This window comes from Gavia stellata, chromosome 34, assembly GCF_030936135.1.
Source record: "Gavia stellata isolate bGavSte3 chromosome 34, bGavSte3.hap2, whole genome shotgun sequence".
NCBI lineage: Eukaryota > Metazoa > Chordata > Aves > Gaviiformes > Gaviidae > Gavia > Gavia stellata.
In genome coordinates, this window is record NC_082627.1 from 1059572 (window position 1) to 1078946 (window position 19375).

The 19375-nt window shown below is 52.7% G+C and overlaps 1 protein-coding gene across 1 annotated transcript; it reads left to right on the top strand.

Annotated features, from left to right (window-relative positions):
- Window positions 1-18011: 18011 nt before the first annotated feature.
- On the top strand, window positions 18012-18980 carry LOC132320209 (olfactory receptor 14A16-like). Its single transcript, XM_059832481.1, has one exon. It carries the CDS (start codon window positions 18021-18023, stop codon window positions 18978-18980), a length of 960 nt encoding a protein of 319 aa, XP_059688464.1. The 5' UTR covers window positions 18012-18020.
- The last annotated feature ends 395 nt before the right edge of the window (window positions 18981-19375 follow it).

A 19375-nucleotide genomic window follows, 5' to 3' on the forward strand; every position in this document is an offset into this window, starting at 1 on the left:
TTCCAGGCGGCTCCTGCCTTCATGTGCTTCTTGAGAAGTGCCCTGGGAAATGTCCTGGGGGTGATGTGGAGCTGTGAGCAGCCCCGACCCACGCAGCACCCTCTTGACAACAGAAGGACCCTGCCCTGCCAGAGGTCACCCATTCCAGCCACAGCTTCTCCCCACAGTGTCATGGGGAGCTCCCTGGGCAAGTTGAGAGCTGACCCTGGAAGGTGGCAGAGACCCTGCCCCAGCACACAGCCCTGGGACACAGGGTCCCTGCTCTGAAGGACAGCCCTGGGCACCCCCGGCTGCACACCCACCTTTACACCCCTGCAGCTGTCCTTGGGAGAAGGCAGCCAACATGCCCTGTCTATCTGATGGTGCAGCAGGGAAACCCTGCTCTGGAGCATGTCCTTCTCTTCTACACTAGAGAAATTGTGAGCATTGTACTTACAGACCTTGTAAGCTGTGGATGTGCCAGCTTTTGCAGACCTCTCCAGGATCCTCATGTGCATTGCCCTGCAGCCAGAGACTCACTGTGTAGATGGCTGTGATAATTGTCTCACTCCCCCCCGCCCCGCCCCATGAGCTCTCAGCATCCTCCCACCCCAGACTGTCTGGAACAACTCTCTCTTCCCTTACCTCCCCTGAGTGCCTGCAGGCAGTGCCCTCAGCCCTGCTGCGCTTCCCAGAGGAGCTGCTCCGGGGCAGAGCTGTGTCTCTGCAGCGCTGCTGGTCCTCCATGAGCTCCCTCCCTCCCTCCATCCCAGGAGCCCAGCCCAGCTCAGCAGCAGAGAGACCAGCTCCCTCCCATGCCTGACACAAACACACAGGAGGTGGGATTCCTCTTGCCTCAACTCAGTTGTGCACAAAATACCATTGTATAAGCTCCCACGGTAAGCAATGGAGATGGAGGTCAGGAGTGAGTTGTTCAGACACAAACACCTGGTGATATTTGAGGTGCCAGAGGTGCTCCAAGATACATGGAGCTCACTGCAAGCTGTAATGGAGCAATGCTGGGAGACAGGGCAGCACCCACCCGTGTTTTCTTGGAGGTTGGTGGGGAATCCCTTCTTTCAGGTTAAATGACAGCAGAAGCCCACATGTAGGACAACGGAACCTTTCCCTACTCATTGTGTTCTGGGCAGATTGCAGAGCTATTTAGCTGAGCACATGGAGTCATGTATCATAGGCAAAGATCCGTTTCTCTTTCTCTCCACCATCAGCTGTATTTTCCTCATGTCCTTTAAGTACAATGGCAGTTGTCTCATAACAGATCACAGAATCACTAAGGTTGGAAAAGACCGGTAAGATCATCAAGTACAACCATCAACCAAAAAAAACCACCACCATGCCCATTAAACCATGTCCCACAATACCACATCCACATGTTCCTTGAATACCTCCAGGGAGGGTGACTCCACCACTTCCCTGGGCAGCTTATTCCAGTGTCTCACCACTCTCTCAGTAAAGAAATTTTTCCTAATATCCAGCCTGAACGTACCCTGGTGCAACTTGAGGCCATTTCCTCTTGTCCTGTCACTTGTCACTTGGGAGAAGAGACCAACACCCACCTCTTTGCAACCCCCTTTCAGGCAGTTGTAGAGAGCGATAAGGTCTCCCCTCAGCCTCCTCTTCTCCAGACTGAACAACCCCAGCTCCCTCAGCCGCTCCTCATCAGACTTGTGCTCCAGACCCCTCACCAGCTTCGTCGCCCTTCTCTGGACACACTCCAGCACCTCTATGTCCTTCTTGTAGTGAGGGGCCCAAAACTGAACACAGGATTTGAGGTGTGGCCTCACCAGCGCCAAGTACAGGGGCACGATCACCTCCCTACTCCTGCTGGCCACACTTTCTGATACAGGCCAGGATGCCGTTGGTCTTCTTGGCCACCTGGGCACACTGCTGGCTCATCTTCAGCCGGCTGTCAATCAACACCCCCAGGTCCTTTTCCACCGGGCAGCTTTCTAGCCTCTCATCCCCAAGCCTGGAGCATTGCATGGGGTTGTTGTGACGGAAGTGCAGGACCCGTCACTTGGCCTTATTGAGCCTCATAGAATGGACCTGGGCCCATCGATCCAGCCTGTCCAGATCCCTCTGCAGAGCCTTCCTACCCTCAAGCAGATCAACGCTCCCGCACAACTTGGTGTCGTCTGCAAACTAGCTGAGGGAGCACTCAATCCCCTCATCCAGATCGTTGATAAATATATTAAACAAGACCGGTCCCAAAACTGAGCCCTGGGGGACTCCGCTTGTGACCAGCCGCCAACTGGATTTCGCTCCATTCACCATGACTCTCTGGGCTCGGCCATCCAGCCAGTTTTTTACCCATATACACTCCTCCACTGCCTAACCTAATTCAGGGCAGCTGAATCTCACTCTGACGTCCAAATACAGGACTGGAGTGCTATGTGTGATGCCAGGGCTCTCCAGCACAACTGCATGTAGCGACAGAGAGCACAGGTCCTATACAGGAACCCTGTCCCCATTCAGACTAGTTGCATGACGGGCACCACCCAGGGCATCTCAAACCAATTCAGTGCCTTTGGGCCAGTGACCGAATCCCACGATGGCAGCGATGTAAGGTTTGTCCCTTCTCTATCCAGTCGATGCAGGACAGCACTTGAATAGAAAACGCCTCACGCTGGGGTCTCCACACCTGTTCCTTCACTCTTAAACTCTGCTGGTTCTTCTCTTCCCCATCGTTTAACCTTTTAGGTTAAGGCCAACAATTTTCACAGTGTGCCTGTGTCTTCGGAAGTCCACAGCCAAAAACATTTTCAAAATCATCTCTTCCTGAGATCAGCTTCACCTCCAAGCCAGGCATGCACCAATGGCCTCAGCCTGGGGCACAGACTGGAGGAGCTGGAGCCTTGCATGCCACCTCTTCATTCCGCTTCGAGGGAATAACAGCTCAAGGGTGCTGGGATAGATCACATGACTGGGGTGCTGGGATGGGTGGGTACAGGATGATCAGGATCATCAGGACAGGAAGACCAGGAGGTGGGTGTCCTCGGTGTGAAGGAGCTGCTTAGGTGTGTGGAGCTCCTCTATGGGATGGACTAGTTCGGTGATCCCTTGCGGGTGAGGGTCAGACGAGAGACTGGTAAAGGTGACACTGTTGAGGGAGACAAAGTCCCCTTGGAGAATTTAATGACCGAACACCCTGGCAGTCACTGGAGGGGGAGCACAACAGCATGCAAATTATCCTGGAGGTTTCTGGAGGGTCTTGGGACACAGCTTGGGACACAGGTCTATATAGCACAGGTACCAGATGGGCCAACAATGGTGACGCTCATCTGAATCTGTTACTCACAAAGAAGTAAGAGCTGGACATGAATGTGAAAACCAGTGTCAGCCTTAGCTGCCACAATCATGAAATAGGGACAATATGAAAGTGCAGATGCCAGACCTCGGAGGAGCAGACTTTGGCCCAGTCTAGCGACTTTTAGTGGGGGAGCCCACGTGAGCAACATAGAAGTGCAGCACAGCTCAGTACATCTGGTCTTCAAGGACAGCGTCTTTCAAGTACTAGACTGTCCATACCAGTAGTCAGGAAAAGAAGCAGAGAAATCAGGAGAGAAGTTTGGGGAAACAGGAAAATCATGGGGAAGCTCCATAGGAAACAGGAAGCATACAAGAGATGGATGCAAGGATTAAACAAAGGAGGAATTCAGAAATACAGTTGGTTTGAGAAAAGCCAAAGCTCCCATAGAGTTGACGCTTGCAAGGGAGTTCAAGGGCACAACAGTGAGCTGTTATGACTTGAGGAACAGTTAAAGAAGAAATGAGGATAATGTGTGGCCACTGCTGAATTTACGAAGAGGAGGTGTAGATAGGTGTGAGGTAATCTTGACCTTTGTCTTCACCAGCAAGGTCTCCCAGTTCCTTGTGCCTAGGAGGCAGAACCCCAGGAGAAATCCAGGAGTGGATGGAGATCAAGACAGGGATTACTTAGGGAAGGTCAACCCTTGGTAGTCCATTGGACGAGACGGGACAAATCCAAGGATGTTGAGAGACCAGGCCGATGTCATAGCAGGGCTGCTCTGATACATTTTGGAAGGTCATCATGACAGGAGAAAGCAAAAAGCAAACCTTAGATACATCTTCTACAAAGACACAAGGACTGAGCAGGGCAATTACAGGCTGCAGTGACAGATACCAGGAGCTGCATGGTGGGGCAGCAGCTCTGTGGAAATGGCTCTGGTGGTGCTTGAGTTACATTAGGCAAAACATGAGCTGGCAGAAAGGGCGGCCAACAGCATCCTGGGCTGTATGAGCAGAAGCACAGCCAGAAGTGATTATCTGCCTCTGCTCAGCACCTTTTACACCACACCCTGCACAATGACAGTGAGACATTGACAAACAGGAACCAGCTCACTGGAGGGCCACTAAAGTGGTAATCCTCCAGTTATCCTTCAAGGGTTTGTGTGATTTCCCTAAGAATATCAGTATCTACAACAACAACAACAACAACAACAAAAGCCTTAATGTGCCTAAATATCAATATCTGCAGTGGAGCAATCTGCATCTGTGGTAGCCACGTGGGGCAATGCCAATTCAATCAGTATTTGCAATATACAGCATGATACCCAATCGACAAGTACATATCTGAAGCAGTTCAGATGAAGGGTGGTCTTGCAGAAGCCACCCTTTGTGTCCCCAGGTGGCATGGACACTGCAGATTTCCCTCTCCAGAGAGTGGCAGAGGCTGGATCCCCTGCTCAGGACAGACTCCTTGCCAGGAAGCCACAGACATGGAGGTAGCTCCCCTGGTTCTTACTGGCAATTCACTTGGCATCACTTTTGATGTGTTTGGTGCTTTTCTGTGACTACGCTTTCTGCACAGATGATCATCAAAAGACAACCATTTCATAAGAGATGGTGATAAAGGCCCTGTTATGGCCAAGAAAGCTCAGCATGAGCTCTGGAGGGAGCTAGGAGGCTTGTAATAATCAGAGGAAGGCCTCTTCCGAAGAGTGAGTGGCCCTGAGCAGCAGTGTCTGGCTGGTTGTAGGTCTGGGGGAGAGGTTTGGGGGGATGTCAGTGAGAAATAAGCTGATGGCTGATGGCTTTAGCAAATCCTTACAACATGTCTGAGCCCAGCAATGGAAAGCGGTGGATGTCTGCAGGTAGAGGAGGAGGAAGAGGATTGTCCTGAGAATCCAGCAGGAAGGAAGGTCCCTCCTGTGCCAGTCAGGGCTGATACAGACATTTCCACCTTGAGTGCATGCCTCGGCCATGCAGATGGGGCATGCCAGCTGCTGGGGGTGGCTGTGCTCAGTCATCCACATGAGCTCATCTTGCTGACCAGCACCCTTGGATGCAACCTCTCCCGTCCCACAGACTGGTGAGGGTGTAGTTTACTCAAGTAACTCCTGGCTTGATCCACATCTGCTGCTGGTTGTTCTCCTCCAGAGTCCTGCCTCAAAGCTCAAAGGCCTGGGAGATCTCCTGGTGGTACCTGAGACAAAGAGGACATAGACTATCTCAGATCTATCTACACCTACTCTTACCACATTCAGCAGTGGTCCCACAGTATCTCTGATTCTTCTCTAAGTGTTCCTGATTTAGCAACAGCTCATCTTGGTTCCCGTTGCATTCCCTTTTCAGTTTCAATTGAGTTCTTATAAGGATCGTTGCTGTGCCTGAAGGATGCTGTCCTTGAAGACAAGATGTATCCAGGTACATTAGGAAAATGGTTATATGTCCCAGGACTGTAACCTCATGGGTGTGAGTACAGACCCCAGTGTGATGTGCTTCACGTTCACACAGTGCCTGTAGCTATTGTGTAGAGAAGGGATAGACCTTCCCTCTTTGAGGGCATCTGATGACTGATGCCTCTGACTGACGGCTTCAGTCAATGGCACACAGGCAGCAAATCACACTCCCTGCAATGCTGTCTGGGGTGTCTGAATGGGAACTGCTTTCCTGTAAGTCCTATGCAGTTCCTGCAAGCCCTGGCATCTCATGTAGCTCTGTGGGCCTGGGTCTGAGTATTAAATTGAGTAGCTGCCCTGAATTCTGTCAGGCACTATGGGGTTGAGCATGAGGCAAATGCCAAGGTAGCCAATGGAGATCTAGTAAACTGAGCTGATGGAGAAGGGAAAGAGAGAGACTGAGCTCTCCCTATGGCTCAGGGCTCCAAGCATTCCAATGAATAACTCTATAAGCTGTCCTGAACATAATGAGTTGAGCTGCCCTTAATTTGGGCATCAGCTGTCGTTTCAGGTGGCCAAAGGAAATTCCCAACAGCCTCCAAGAGGATGCCTCCAGATGCTGCCCTGTCTTTATGAACTGCTCCATTTGAGTTTGCAGTTACCTGCACATGCCTTCGACCATGCCTCAGTGGGCACTGGGACCATGTTTTCCTTAGCTGCCTTCCTTGTGCCTGTATCAAATTTAAGAAGCCCTTTTGGTCACCCTCCCCACCCCTCACCATTTCCAGATGAGCTTTAGCGTTCCTGGCTCCACCTCTGCACCCCCACGCCAGGTTTCTATCTGTCTCCTGGGTAGCCTGTTCCTCCTCTACCTTCTCTGCACTTCCTTCTGGTGTGTGAAATCCCAAATCAGGGGGTCCCTGTGCATACACACCAACCTCCTGCCAGGTCCTGCTCTGCTCCCTCCACATCAGACTGATGTGTTCCCAGGCTTTGAGGATGTTGTCCCTGAGGAGCTAAAAGGGCCTCACAGCCCATTTACCCTCCAGTCAAAGTCCAAGCAGACCCTCCGCCAACTGAAATCAGCTCTCCTGCAGTCCGGCACTGTGATTCTTCTGGTTGTCCTGCTTTGATACCATCTCACAGTCATTACAGCCATGGCTGCCCTCAGAGTTCACGTCCCCATCCAGATCCACCTTGTCTCTGAGTAAGATACCAGCCCTGTTCAGCTCATTGACCGCCTGTGCCAAAATGTTGTCTTCAACACCCTCCAGGAACCTCCTGGGTTGCTTGTGCCTGGTCCTACTGCCCTTCCAGCAGGCTGCGGGGTGCTTCAGCTGCCTGTGGTTTTGAGGAGCTGTGACCATGAGGCTTCCTCCAAGGCAAGGCTCTGTGCACACCAGCCTTCCCTTTGCCCCGAGCTCACCTCCACCTCCTCACCCTCCTGCCTGCCTTCCTGACAAGCCATCACCACCCACGGCTTCCCTCCCACCACCCGAGCTGTCCACCAGGACTCTGCAGTCCCTGTGGGCGAGCCCGTTTCTGCCTGTGCAGCAGCAATGACAGCACCGGTGAGGGGAGAGGAGAGGCCGGCAAAGGGGAAGTGCCTGGGAGTTTGGCTGGAAGGTTACTTCCGTTGCAGGAACAGGGAGATGCGAGGAGAGGCAGCCATGAAATGGGTTTGAAGGCACTTTTTTTTGCAACAACTCAATTGGTCAGGTGCTGAGGCAGGTCTAGTGATGTCACCTGGAGCATCAGAAAACCTCCCCAGCAGTGCTAAGAGCTGAGGAGAGGGGAGAGGTAGAAGGTGGTGAAGGTGACACGGCTGGAAGGTGGAGTGTGATGCCATTTCTATTGCAGTAACCTGACTGACTTGCAGGCAGGCAGGCAGATACCGTGACATCATCAAGCACATCACAAACCCCAGTGTGACCCAGATGACACCTCAGAGAGGGGAGAGGGAGAGAGGTGTCTAAAGCCAACAGAGTTGGGCTGTTGCCTGTGAGGTCATGTCATCACAGCAATGTGATTGGGCAGGAGCAGTCAGGCATCATGAGGTCCTAAAGAACTCCAGAGGCAAAAGCTGCAGGCAGATGAGTAGGTCCCTGGGGAGGACCTGCCCTGGGGTGAAGCCACCTGTACACGACATGGGAACCTATGGGCCATGGCATGAGAAATTTCAGGATGTGGCAGAGAAGAGTGTGAGAAGGGACCAGAAGTACAGGCAAGACCATGTGCCCCGGCTGGATCTCACATGCCGTTGAAGGGTAGAGATGGGACAAGCAGCCAAACAGCACTGATTACTCGAGAGGAGTGTTGAGGAGCTTCTAGGCAGACAAGACTCAAAAGGCCAGCAGTGCCAAGGCAACCCCTCAGTCGTGCCATTTAAGGCCCAGATGGCCAAGGCAATGGTATCTGAACCAGCAAATGAGGGTACAACTGGTGAGGGGTATTAAATGTGGAGGAGACTGGGGCAGAGAGAGGGAGAGGTCAAGATGGACTGGGAGGAAGAAGCCTGATCACCACAGTTTTGCTTTCTTATTAAACTCTGCTCCCGGCTATTGGCTGTGTGAGTGTACTCACTGTTGGACGCGTGTTTGGGGTGCATGTATGTACATGCTTTGCTGGCCAGCTCCAGGTGGGGCTAGCTGGAGAAGGAGGACACCAGGATCTGGAGAGACCTAGGGCTGGAGCTGCCAAGTGGGTAACAGCCCTGAGCCTGGTCAGAGCCCCTGCACGGACCCAAAGGCCAGGCCCACACTGGAGGGACTGCGGGTGGTTTTGTGCCCATGGGTAAGTTCACCCCATTCAGGGGATGCATGGACCACTTGTGACCTTCACATCAGATCAGCCTGAGAGAGGGAACAGGATGGGGCTGTTTGTGTTGCTTATGGTTGTTTGAGTGCTGCTGGTGGTGTGGTAGATATAAAGGTGTTGTTCCCTGTTGGAGTTGGTCTGTGTATGATTGCACCTGTGTATGGCTACAGGATTGTGTGTTTGCGTGTTCATGTGTGTACATGTGTGTGCATTTGTTGGGTCTTCTGGGGCAGACTCTCCTTTTTGTTCATACACCAACAACCTGGGCTTGATCTTTGGAGTGAGGGATGCTGCTTGAAGGCCCACATCGGGGTGGTGTACAGGGCCCCAGGTTCTCCTCCACATGATCCCTCCTCCTACGGCTCTCACAAAGACCACCAGCTGCCACAGAGAAGCCAAGAAAAGGCTCATCCTCCCCATGATCACAACTGAATCCCAGACCTCCAGCTCAACCCCATCTGAGAATCACAGAACCACAGAATTAGGGAATCACAGTATCAAAGAATGGTTGAGGTTGGAAGGGACCTCTGCAAACGTCCCTGCTCAAGCAGAGCCACCTAGAGCCAGATATGCAGGATCATGCTCAGAGGCTTTAGAATATGTCCAAGGATGAAGAATCCACAACATCCCTGGGCCACCTCTGCTGGTGCTCGGTCACCTTCACAGTCAAACAGTGCTTCCTGATGATCAGAGAGAAGCTTCTGTGTTTCGGTTTGTGCCCATTGCCTCTTGTTCTGTCACTGGGCACCACTGAGAAGAGCCTGGCTCCACCCTCTTTCACCCTCCCTTCATGGATTTATAGCCAATCAGAAGATCCTTCCAGAGCCTTCTGTTCTCCAGGCTGAACAGTCCTGGCTCTCTCAGCCTTTCCTCATAGGAGAGATGCTCCAGTGCCTCATCACCTTGGTGCCTCTTTACTGGACTCTCTCCGGTATGCCCAAGCCTCTCTTGTCCTGGAGAGCCCAGAAATGCACACAGCACTCCAGGTGTGAGCTCACCAGTGATGGGCAGAGGGGAAGGATCCCCCACCCTCGACCTGCTGGCAATACTTCAATGCAGGTGAGGATGCTATTAGCCTCCTTTGTCACAAATGCCCATTGCTGGCTCATGGTCAGCTTGATGTCCACCAGAAACACCCCGGGCCTTCTCTGCCAGGCTGCTTGCCTGCTGGGTGGCTCTGAGCATGGACAGGTGCCTGAGGTTACTCCTCCCCAGGGGCAGGACATTGCACTTCTCCTTGTTGACCTGCATGAGGTTCCTGTTGGTCCATTTCTCCAGCCTGTCAAGGTGCCTCTGGTTTGCAGCACGACCCTCTGGTGTATCAGCCACTCCTCTGCCCCATCACTCAGATCATTAATGAAGATGTTAGACAGGACTGGAACCACTATTGACCCCTGGGGTGCACCACTAGTTACCGGCCTCCAACTAGACTTCATGCCACTGATCACCATGCTCTGGGCCCAGCCATTCAGCCCGTTTTCAATCCACCTCCCTGTCTGCTAATCCAGCGCACACATCAACCGCTTCTTTACTAGGATCTTAGGGCAGACAGTGTAGAAAGCCTTCCTGAAGTCCAGGTAGACAGTAGCCACTGCTCTCCCCTCATCTCCCCTCATCAAGATAATCACGTAGGTCAAACATGACTTCCCCTTGGTGAATCCATGCAGACTCTTCCTGATGAGTTTCCTGTCCTTCATGTGCCCAGAAATGGTTTCCAGGGATCAAGGTGAGGCTGACTGGGCTGTAGTTCCCTGGGTGAATCTTCCTGCCCTTCTTGTAGATGGGGGTGACATCTCCTTTCCTTCAATCTCCAGGGACTACTCCCAGTCTCTGGGAGATCAGTCTCTGGCATTGATCAAAGATTATCGAGCGTTGCCTCACAAAAACTTCTGCCAGCTCCTGCAGCACTCGTGGATGCAGCCCATCTGGGCCCAGGGACTTATGTCTGTCCAGTTTGTCTAAGCATTCCCTGACCTGGTCTTCTTCCACCAAATGCACATCTTCCTTGCTCCAGCCTTTTCCCCTGGTCTCTGGGACCTGGGATTACTGAAGGCCAGTCTTGCTAGCAAAGACTGAGGCAAAGGTGGCACCCGGTACCTCAGCCTTTGCCATGTCCTGTGTAATCAGGTCTCCTGTCTTGTTGAGCAATGGACCTACACTTTTCCCTAGTCTTCCTGTTGTCTCCCGTGTCTTTACAGAAGCCCTTCTTGCTGTCTTTGATATTCCTGGCCAGATCTAATTATTGAATTCCTCTTGGGCTTTAGCTTTTCTGTCTTAGTCCCTGGATTCTCAGACAATGTCTCTATAATGATCCCAGGTTACTTGTCTGCGGTCGGTTGACCTTGGCTGGACATCAGGTACCCACCAAGCTGCTCTATCACTGCCCTCCTCAGCAGGATGGTGGGGGAGAGAAAGAAGATGGAAAAAACTTGTGGGTCAAGATAAGGCAGTTTAAGCCAAGGCCATGCGCAGAAGCCAAGGAAAACAAAAGGTTTATTCTCTACTTCCCATCAACAGGCGTTGTCCAGACACTTCCTGGGAAGCAGGGCTTCAGTACGTGTAGCAGTTGCTCTGGACAAGAAACGTCATCACAACGAATGCTCCCCTCTCCTCCTTCTTTCTCTTAGCTTTCATTCCTGAGCAGACGTCACACGGTGTGGAATATCCGTTTGGTCAGTTTGGATCACCTGTCCTGGCTATGTCCCCTCCCAACATCTTGCCCACCCCGACTCGAGTGGCCTTTGGGGGTGAGGGGGGAGAATGTTGGAGAGACAGCCTTGATGCTGTGCGAGCACCACTCAGCCAAAATACTGGTGTGTTATCAACACCTTTCAAGCTATCAAAACAAAGCACAGCGTTATGAGGGCTCCTATGGGGAAAGCTAACTCCATCTCAAGGAAGTAAAAAACCCTGGACATCTGCACCTCCTTCGACACCTAACGTCCCCTCACACTCTCACTCTCGCCAGAGACCAGCTCCAAAATTGAAAACATCCAGCAACCGCTCCCACATGGAAGGTTAAAGCACTAAATGCTGTTGCTGGCCCTCACCTTCCCTTGGCAGCGCTTCTTTCCTCTACTGGGGACTGGAGGCCCCAAACTCAGTGCAGTGCTGTGTGTGTTGTCTAGTGAAGACTGGATAGAGGGGGACAATCCCTCCCCCTCATCTCCTGGCCTTGCTCCTGTTCATACAGCCACCATGCTGTTGGCCTTCTTTGCTGCCAGGCCTCACCACCGACTTATATGCAGCTTGATGTTCCCCACGACCCTCAGGGCCTTTTCTACTGAGCTTTGCCCCAGCCGGGGCAGTTGCGCAGGGTTAGGCAACCCCAGCGGCAAGACTTGGAATTTCTCCTTTCTGAAATGTAGTAACTTCTTGTTGGCCCACTCTTCCAAGCTGTTGAAGTTCCTCCAGAAGGCAGCCCTCCAGTGTATACAGTGGTCCCCTGCCTCCGTTTTGTGTCATCTGCAAATTCTATCAGCTCCTCTGGGACATTGATAATACCATTAAGTCCCAGGAGAGAACCCAATGCATCCAATCAGTCTTTTACTCACCTTTTTGCCCAGCCTCAACTGGACAGGGGAGACAAAATAAAATGAAAGGCTCGTGGGTTGAGATAAGGACAGGGGTATCACTCAGCAATCACCGCCACAGGCAAAAGAGACTCGACTTGGGGACATTAATTTACTTCATTGCGAATCAAATCAGAGTAGCATAATGAGAAAATAAAACCAAAACTTAAAACACCTTCCCCCCTCTCCTCCCTTCTTCTTGGGCTCAAGTTACTCCTCATTTGTCTACCTCCTCCCCCAGAATGGCACAGGGGGATGGGGAACGGGGGTTGAGTCAGTTCATCACATGTTCTCTGTGACGCTTCTTCATCCTCACACTCTTCTCCTGCTCCAGATTAGGGTCCCTCCCATGGGAGACAGTCCTCCAGGTACTTCTCCAGCTTGGGTCATCTCCACAGAGTTCACTCCTTCAGGAACAGACTGCTCCCGTGTGAGGTCCCCACGAGGTCACAAGTCCTGCCAGCAAACCTGCTCCAGTGTGGGCGCCTCTCCCAACATGTCCACAGGTCCGTCCAGGAGCCTGCTTCAGCATGGGCTCTCCACGGGGTCACAGCCTCCTTTGGGTGCATCCCCTTGCTCTGGCATGGGTTCCTCCGGGACTGCAGGTGGATATCTGCTGCACCGTGGACCTCCATGGGCTGCAGTGGGACAGCCTGCCTCACCATGGTCTTCACCATGGGCTGCAGGGGAATTTCTGCTCCGGTGCCTGGAGCACCTCCTCCCCCTCTTTCTTCACTGACCTTGGTGTCTGTGGAGTTCTTTCTCTCACATATTCTCACTCCTTTGAGTGACTTGATCCCCACCCACTGATAGCTGTTCTCCATGGGTTCTGCCTCAAGGCACCAGGGTCTGGGAGACCTTGCTGATGAAGGCTGAGCCAAAGACAGCATAGAGCACCTCAGGCCTGTTTACACCTGCTCTTGCTAAATTCTGCAGTGGCCCCACATGGTCTTGGTTTCTTCTTTGACTCTAACTTCAGTGGTAAGAGCTCATCTTGGTGCCATTGAATTCCCTTGAGAGATTCAACTGACTGTCCATATGGGCCATTGCAGAAGGCTGTCCTTAAAGCTCTGCTCAGTGCGCAGTACTTGTGCTCTGCCCTTCAGTGCTCCTGCCCCTAAGTTCCCCAACTGAAAACCCCCAGAACAGGCCACAGTTAACCACTCTGAGGTCTTGTTTCTGCACTTGTACTCTCCTTTTAACAGTCTGCTCAGGATCTGGGACCCACCCCTCTTTCATGGTCACTACAACAGAGTCTGATGTTGGTTTTCACATCCCTGACCAGCTCTTCCATGTTTGCAAGTACCAGACCCAAGCAAGCATCACCTTTGTTGGGCTCCCTGGCAGCTGTGAGAAGAAGTTTCCCCAAAAAACTCCAGAAACTTCCTGTCGTGGTTTAAGCCCACCTGGCAACTAAGCCCCACACAGCCGCTTGCTCACTGCCCCCAGGTGGGACTGGGGAGAGAATTGGAAAAGTAAAAGCGAGAAAGCTCATGGGTTGAGATAAAGACAGTTTAATAGGTGAAGCAAAAGCTGGGCAGGCAAGCAAAGCGAAACAAGGAATTCATTCACCACTTCCTGTCGGCAGGCGGGTGTTCAGCCATCTGCAGGAAAGCAGGGCTTTATCATGCGTAACGGTTACATGGGAAGACAAACGCCATTACTCTGAATGTCCCCCCTTCCTTCTTCTTCCCCCAGCTTTATATGCTTAGCATGATGTCATATGGTATGGAATATCCCTTTGGTCAGTTGGCGTCAGCTGTCCCGGCTGTGTCCCCTCCCAACTTCTTCTGCACCCCCAGCCTACTCGCTGGTGGGGTGGTGTGAGAAGCAGAAAAGGCCTTGACTGTGTGTAAGCCCTGCTCAGCAGTAACTAAAACATCCCTGCTTTATCAACACTTTTTCCAGCACAAATCCAAACCACAGCCCCATACTAGCTACTAAGAAGGAAATTAACTGTCCCACAGCCAAAACCAGCACACATCCTGCACTGTGTTCCCAGTCCAGTGAATGTCGGGGTTGCTGATGTTCCTGGTAAAACCTGGTGTCATTGATCCAGAGAAAGCTTCAGGTTTTTAAAGAAGCCTTTGTCCAATTCTTTGCCCTGACTGTGGTTTCCTTATGTCCTGCCACAATATCACCCTAAATGGCCTCTCCTCTGACTCTCACCCACAAGCGCTCAGCCCACCTCTTGCCCATCCCATAGTGAAGGTCCATACTTCCCAGCAGCTCCATGAAACAGATGATGAGCGTCTCCTGAAGAGCCTGTGTCCATCCCGCACATCCCCCGAGTTGTGCGAGCTGTCCCACCACACCTTGGCAGTTCTGCCATCAATGTGGCACTTCTGTGATGGCACGCGGGGCTCCAGCTCCTCCTGTCTGTGCCCCAGGCTGAGGGCATTGGTGCGCATTTGGGCTGCAGCCCCTCAGCTGCTGCCCGCTGGGGCCCACCTCAGACTTGTCACAAACTAAACTGGAACTGAGTCCCAAGACCCCATATATGTAAAGGCTTTGCTACATGGCAGAGATGTGCTCGGAATGGATCGCAGATGGCAACGTAAAAGATGATATGAGATGGAGATTGACATGGAGATGTAGCTGCAGATGATGACAAAGATGCTATGTGGGGCCCACAGAGTGAGCAAACCCTGCTCTCACTGACTCCAGACGAAAGAGGGCCTGCGCTGTTCAGCCCTGGCAGGACACCATGAGACACCATAGTCAATGGTGATCTAATACATATAGGTGATGGAGAAGAGAGAGAGAGTAACTTAGCTCTCCTCATGCAAAATAACTCCACTGGGGCAGACGAATACCTCTATACGCTGCCATGTCTTTACTGAGCGGGGACAAGTTTCATTGTCCTAAATCTGCTGTCATTTCAGTTGGCCAAAGGAATTTCCCAACGGCCTCCAAGATGGACACTGCCCTGTCCATGAGAAATGCTCCACTAGAGCCGGCAGTTTCCTGCACATACCTTGGGCCACCTCTGGCACCACATATGCCACCAGGTATTTGCTTCTGAAGCACTCACTCCTGCCCTCCATCTCCATTAATTAGCAGGGGAGCTGAGACTAAAAGCTCCCATGCAAATGTCCATTTTTGCACACCTGAAGAGAGGCAAGAGAAATCCCACATCCTGTGGGTTTGTGGCAGCCATGGGAGGGAGCTGAGACCACTTCCAGGACCAGGACTACAAACCCAGGATGAGATGCCTCGATTGCCTCAGCTGAATCTCCTCCCTCAGAAGCGGTCAAGGAGATCCCTCACGTTCACTGGGTATTCTGCATACTGATGGGACAAGGAAAGGTGATATTTAGATTGAACTCTGTCTCTGAGCAGGAAAATGGCAGTGCTGGGAAGCAGTGTCTCTCCCCAGCTGAGGAAGGGAACAGCAGTGATTCCTTCAGCCTGTTTCACAGCAGGTTCCCCTGGAGCCCCAGGGACACCTGGAGGGAGCCCAGAGGGGGCAGAGAAAGTGCTGCCTTGGGCTGGTCCTCTGCTGCTGAGCTGGGCTGGGCTCCTGGGGTAGGGGGAGGGAGCTGATGGCAAGTGGGCAGTGCTGTACAGAGAGAGCCCTGCCCAGGAGCAGCTTTTCTTCAAAGCGCAACAGGGCTGAGGGCACTGCCTGCAGGCACCGAGGGGAGAGGATCGAGGCAGAGAGACTTTAAAGGCAGTGTGGAGTGGGAGGACAGCTGAGAGTTGACTGGGAGAGAAATCCTCACAGCCCTCTATATGGTAAGTCTCTGAGCTGCAGGGCAATAATAATGAGTATTCTGCAGGGGTCTCCTAGACCTGGTTCATCCCATAGCCTGTAGGAACTTCCCGGAGGACTCTCACAGATTCCCTAGTATAGAGGAGAAGGATGTGCTCCACAGCAGAGATTCCTCCCTGCACTGTCAGAGGGACAGGGTATGATGGCTGCCTTCTCCCGGGGATGTCTGCAGGGGTGTAAAGGTGGGTGTGCATCCAGGGGTGCCCAGGGCTGTCCTTCAGAGCAGGGTCCCTGCACCCCAGGGGACTGTGAGCCGGGGCAGGGACTCCACTGCCTGCCAGGGTCAGCACTCAGCCTGCCCAGGGAGCTCCCCAGGGCACTGCGGGGAGAAGCTCAGGGTGGAAGGAGTGACCACTAGCCAGGCAGGGTCCTTGTGCTGTCGAGAGGGTGCTGTGTGTGTCAGGGCTGCTCACAGCTCCACATCACCCCCAGCACATTTCTGGAGAGGATCTTTCAAAGATGACCGTCAAGGCAAGGCTTTCCTGCTTCAGCTTGTGCATTCCTGAGTGTTTGCAATAAAGGTTGTACTAGTTGGATGGGTGGGAATGGAAATGGATCTGTCAGGTGTGGACAACCCTCTGAGACACCTTAACTGTTACACTGAGAGATCCCAGGTCGAGCTCACCAAGTGACTCTTTCCAGAGGAGACTTTGCCATAGGAAGGTCAATGAAGTTGCTCTTTGAGACAAAGTTGCTTTCCCGACCCTCAGTTCATGTCCTGCACTGAGGGAGAGGAGAGAGGGCAGGGAAAGAGTACTGCAGGTGTTGAATTTGGACAAGACACTGAGACTCCAGGAGCATTGCACTGAGAGATGGGGAGGCCTGCAAGGAACCTCATCTAGTCCCCTAAGGCACTGCTCAGCCTACAGACAGCAGGACAGCATCACCTCGGTGGTGTCTGTGGGACTTGTTTGAGCTGCTCCTTAGCTTCTGCATACACAGAGATGCCCCTGGGCAGTGCCCTGCTGCCAGGAGGTGTCTGCAGGGCAGAGCTGAGCACACAGCGGGTGCGTTGGGGTCTCTGAGCACTGGCAGGGAGCAGACACATGGGGACAGGGAAATAGCTCCTGGCAGGGAGAGCTCCAGGCAGCAGAGACATGGGCAGGAAGGGAGAGGGAGCGACTCTCAGAAAAACTGTGGGAGGGGGAACTGGGTACCTCCCTGCCATCCCCTGCAGTGCAGAAACCTCCCCTGGAGCACACACCACCCCCCATCAGGTCTCCTCTCCCATGTAGATGTAGCACAGCCGGTGGCAATGCATTTTGCAGTGCTGGGAGAGAGCCAATGCTCCTTTTGGATGTCCCATCTTTAGGACATTTGACTCTTTCCCTGGGGGGTCCTGCTGGGCTGCAGGGTGCCCTCCAGACAAGCACAGCTCACCCATGGCATCTCTGTGTTATACAGGAGCCCCATGGAGAAGACAAGTCAGCACTAAGGCCACAGAAATGCTGCTGGGTGGCTCCACGCAGGCAGCGGCAGTGAGCCCTCTGTGCCCCTGGCTGGGAGGGGAGAGCTGAGCTCCTCCTTGGGTACGCTGAGGCAGGGTGAGGGGTTTGGAGGTCTGCACTTGGAAACTGCATTTCTTTTGCTCTCAGCAGCGTCCAGTTTCTTTTGGGGGGAACACTTGAGTGCTATCGTCCTCCAGCTCAAAGAGGTGCCAGCACAAGGCAGCTGAGACCAGGGCTGATGGACAGACTGGCTGTCCTCACTCTGCACTAAGGGACGGCCCCTTTGCTTCTCAGGACCCACAAGGTTTCACTTGAAGGACAGTAGTAATACCAAGGATTTCTGACTTAAAAACACTCCTCAGGGGTGGTGGGGCCACTAGAGCAGAATAAACAAAACAAAATCCTCACAGCTCTGCTCCAGGGTTGGGTGACTTGGGAGAGACAGTGGGGAAAAGCTCTTTGATATCACGAGCGGATTTAACCATAGACCCTGCGTTCCTATTTCCCTATTGCTGTAGGGCAGCGCTGGCTCCCCCAGAGCCCACCGCAGAGTGCACTGCTGCCAGGGACACCCTCAGCCAGCACCAACCAGAGCTCACAAAAGGGACCTGCCAAACGTCTTCTTGATTAGGGACAGGTGGTTTGGGGGTTTCTATAAGAAATGGAATAGATTTTGCTCAGAGAAATCACTCCTAACTCATTGATGGTTTTTCCTACATAAATAGGCTCCCATGCCATGAGGGACCAAAAGTCCAATGGAAGCTTCATGACTGAATTCCTCCTCCTGGCATTGGCAGACACCCGGGAGCTGCAGCTCTTGCACTTCTGGCTCTTCCTGGGCATCTACCTGGCTGCCCTCCTGGGCAATGGCCTCATCATCACCACCATCGCCTGCAACCACCACCTCCACACCCCCATGTACTTCTTCCTCCTCAACCTGTCCCTCCTTGATCTGGGCTGCATCTCCACCACTCTCCCCAAATCCATGGCCAATTCCCTGTGGGACACCAGGGCCATCTCCTATGGGGGATGTGCTGCTCAAATTTTTGCCTTTTTCTTTCTGTTGTCAGCAGAGTATTTTCTTCTCACAGTCATGGCCTATGACCGCTATGTTGCCATCTGCAAACCCCTGCACTACGGGACCCTCCTGGGCAGCAGAGCTTGTGTCCGCATGGCAGCAGCTGCCTGGGGCAGTGGGTTTCTCAATGCTTTGCTGCACACAGCCAATACCTTTTCACTACCACTCTGCCAAGGCAATGCTGTGGACCAGTTCTTTTGTGAAATCCCCGAGATCCTCAGGCTCTCCTGCTCAGACACCTACCTCAGGGAAGTTGGGCTTATTGTGGTTAGTGCTTTTATATTTTTGGGGTGCTTTGTTTACATCATACTGTCCTATGTGCAGATCTTCAGGGCTGTGCTGAGGATCCCCTCTGAGCAGGGACGGCACAAAGCCTTTTCCACCTGCCTCCCTCACCTTGTTGTGGTCTCCCTGTTTCTCAGCACTGGCATATTTGCCCACCTGAAGTATCCCTCCACCTCCTCCTCATCCCTGGATGTGGTGGTTGCTGTTTTGTACTCAGTGGTGCCTCCAGCAGTGAACCCCCTCATCTACAGCATGAGGAACCGGGAGCTCAAGGATGCCCTGAGGAAACTGGTAACTGGACGTCTTTCAGCAGCCATAGCCTGCCTACCTTCCTCTGCAGCTGACTCCCAGTGTACGTCATGACAGGCCAAGCCTGCCTTTTCTTCTTTTTTTTTTTTTTTCCTTTTTCCACTTTTAATGTTGTTATCTTCAAATACATAAAATGATTCCTTCCCTTAGTGATCCACCCATCTTGTGTGACCTGGAGACTTTGTATAAATGGGAAACCATTTTCTTTAAGAAAATAAAAGAACCTGCAGCAACTTCTTGGTCTATGATCCATCCTCAGCATAGCAGAAATGAATGGGAAATAGAAACACCTTTCTGGCTGCACCAGCTTGGGGCAGGCTGCTCTGTCCTGGAGGGATTGGGAGCTCCTGAGGACTGCAGGGACATGGGCTCTTGTGCCAGCCTGGGGAGACGGGATGGCCCAGAGGGGCTGCAGAGCTCTCAGGATATGCTGGAGAGGAGAACAGGGG

Coding starts and splice junctions, on each gene's coding strand:
- LOC132320209 (XM_059832481.1), top strand. CDS start 18,021: ATGACTGAATTCCTCCTCCTGGCATTGGCAGACACCCGGGAGCTGCAG.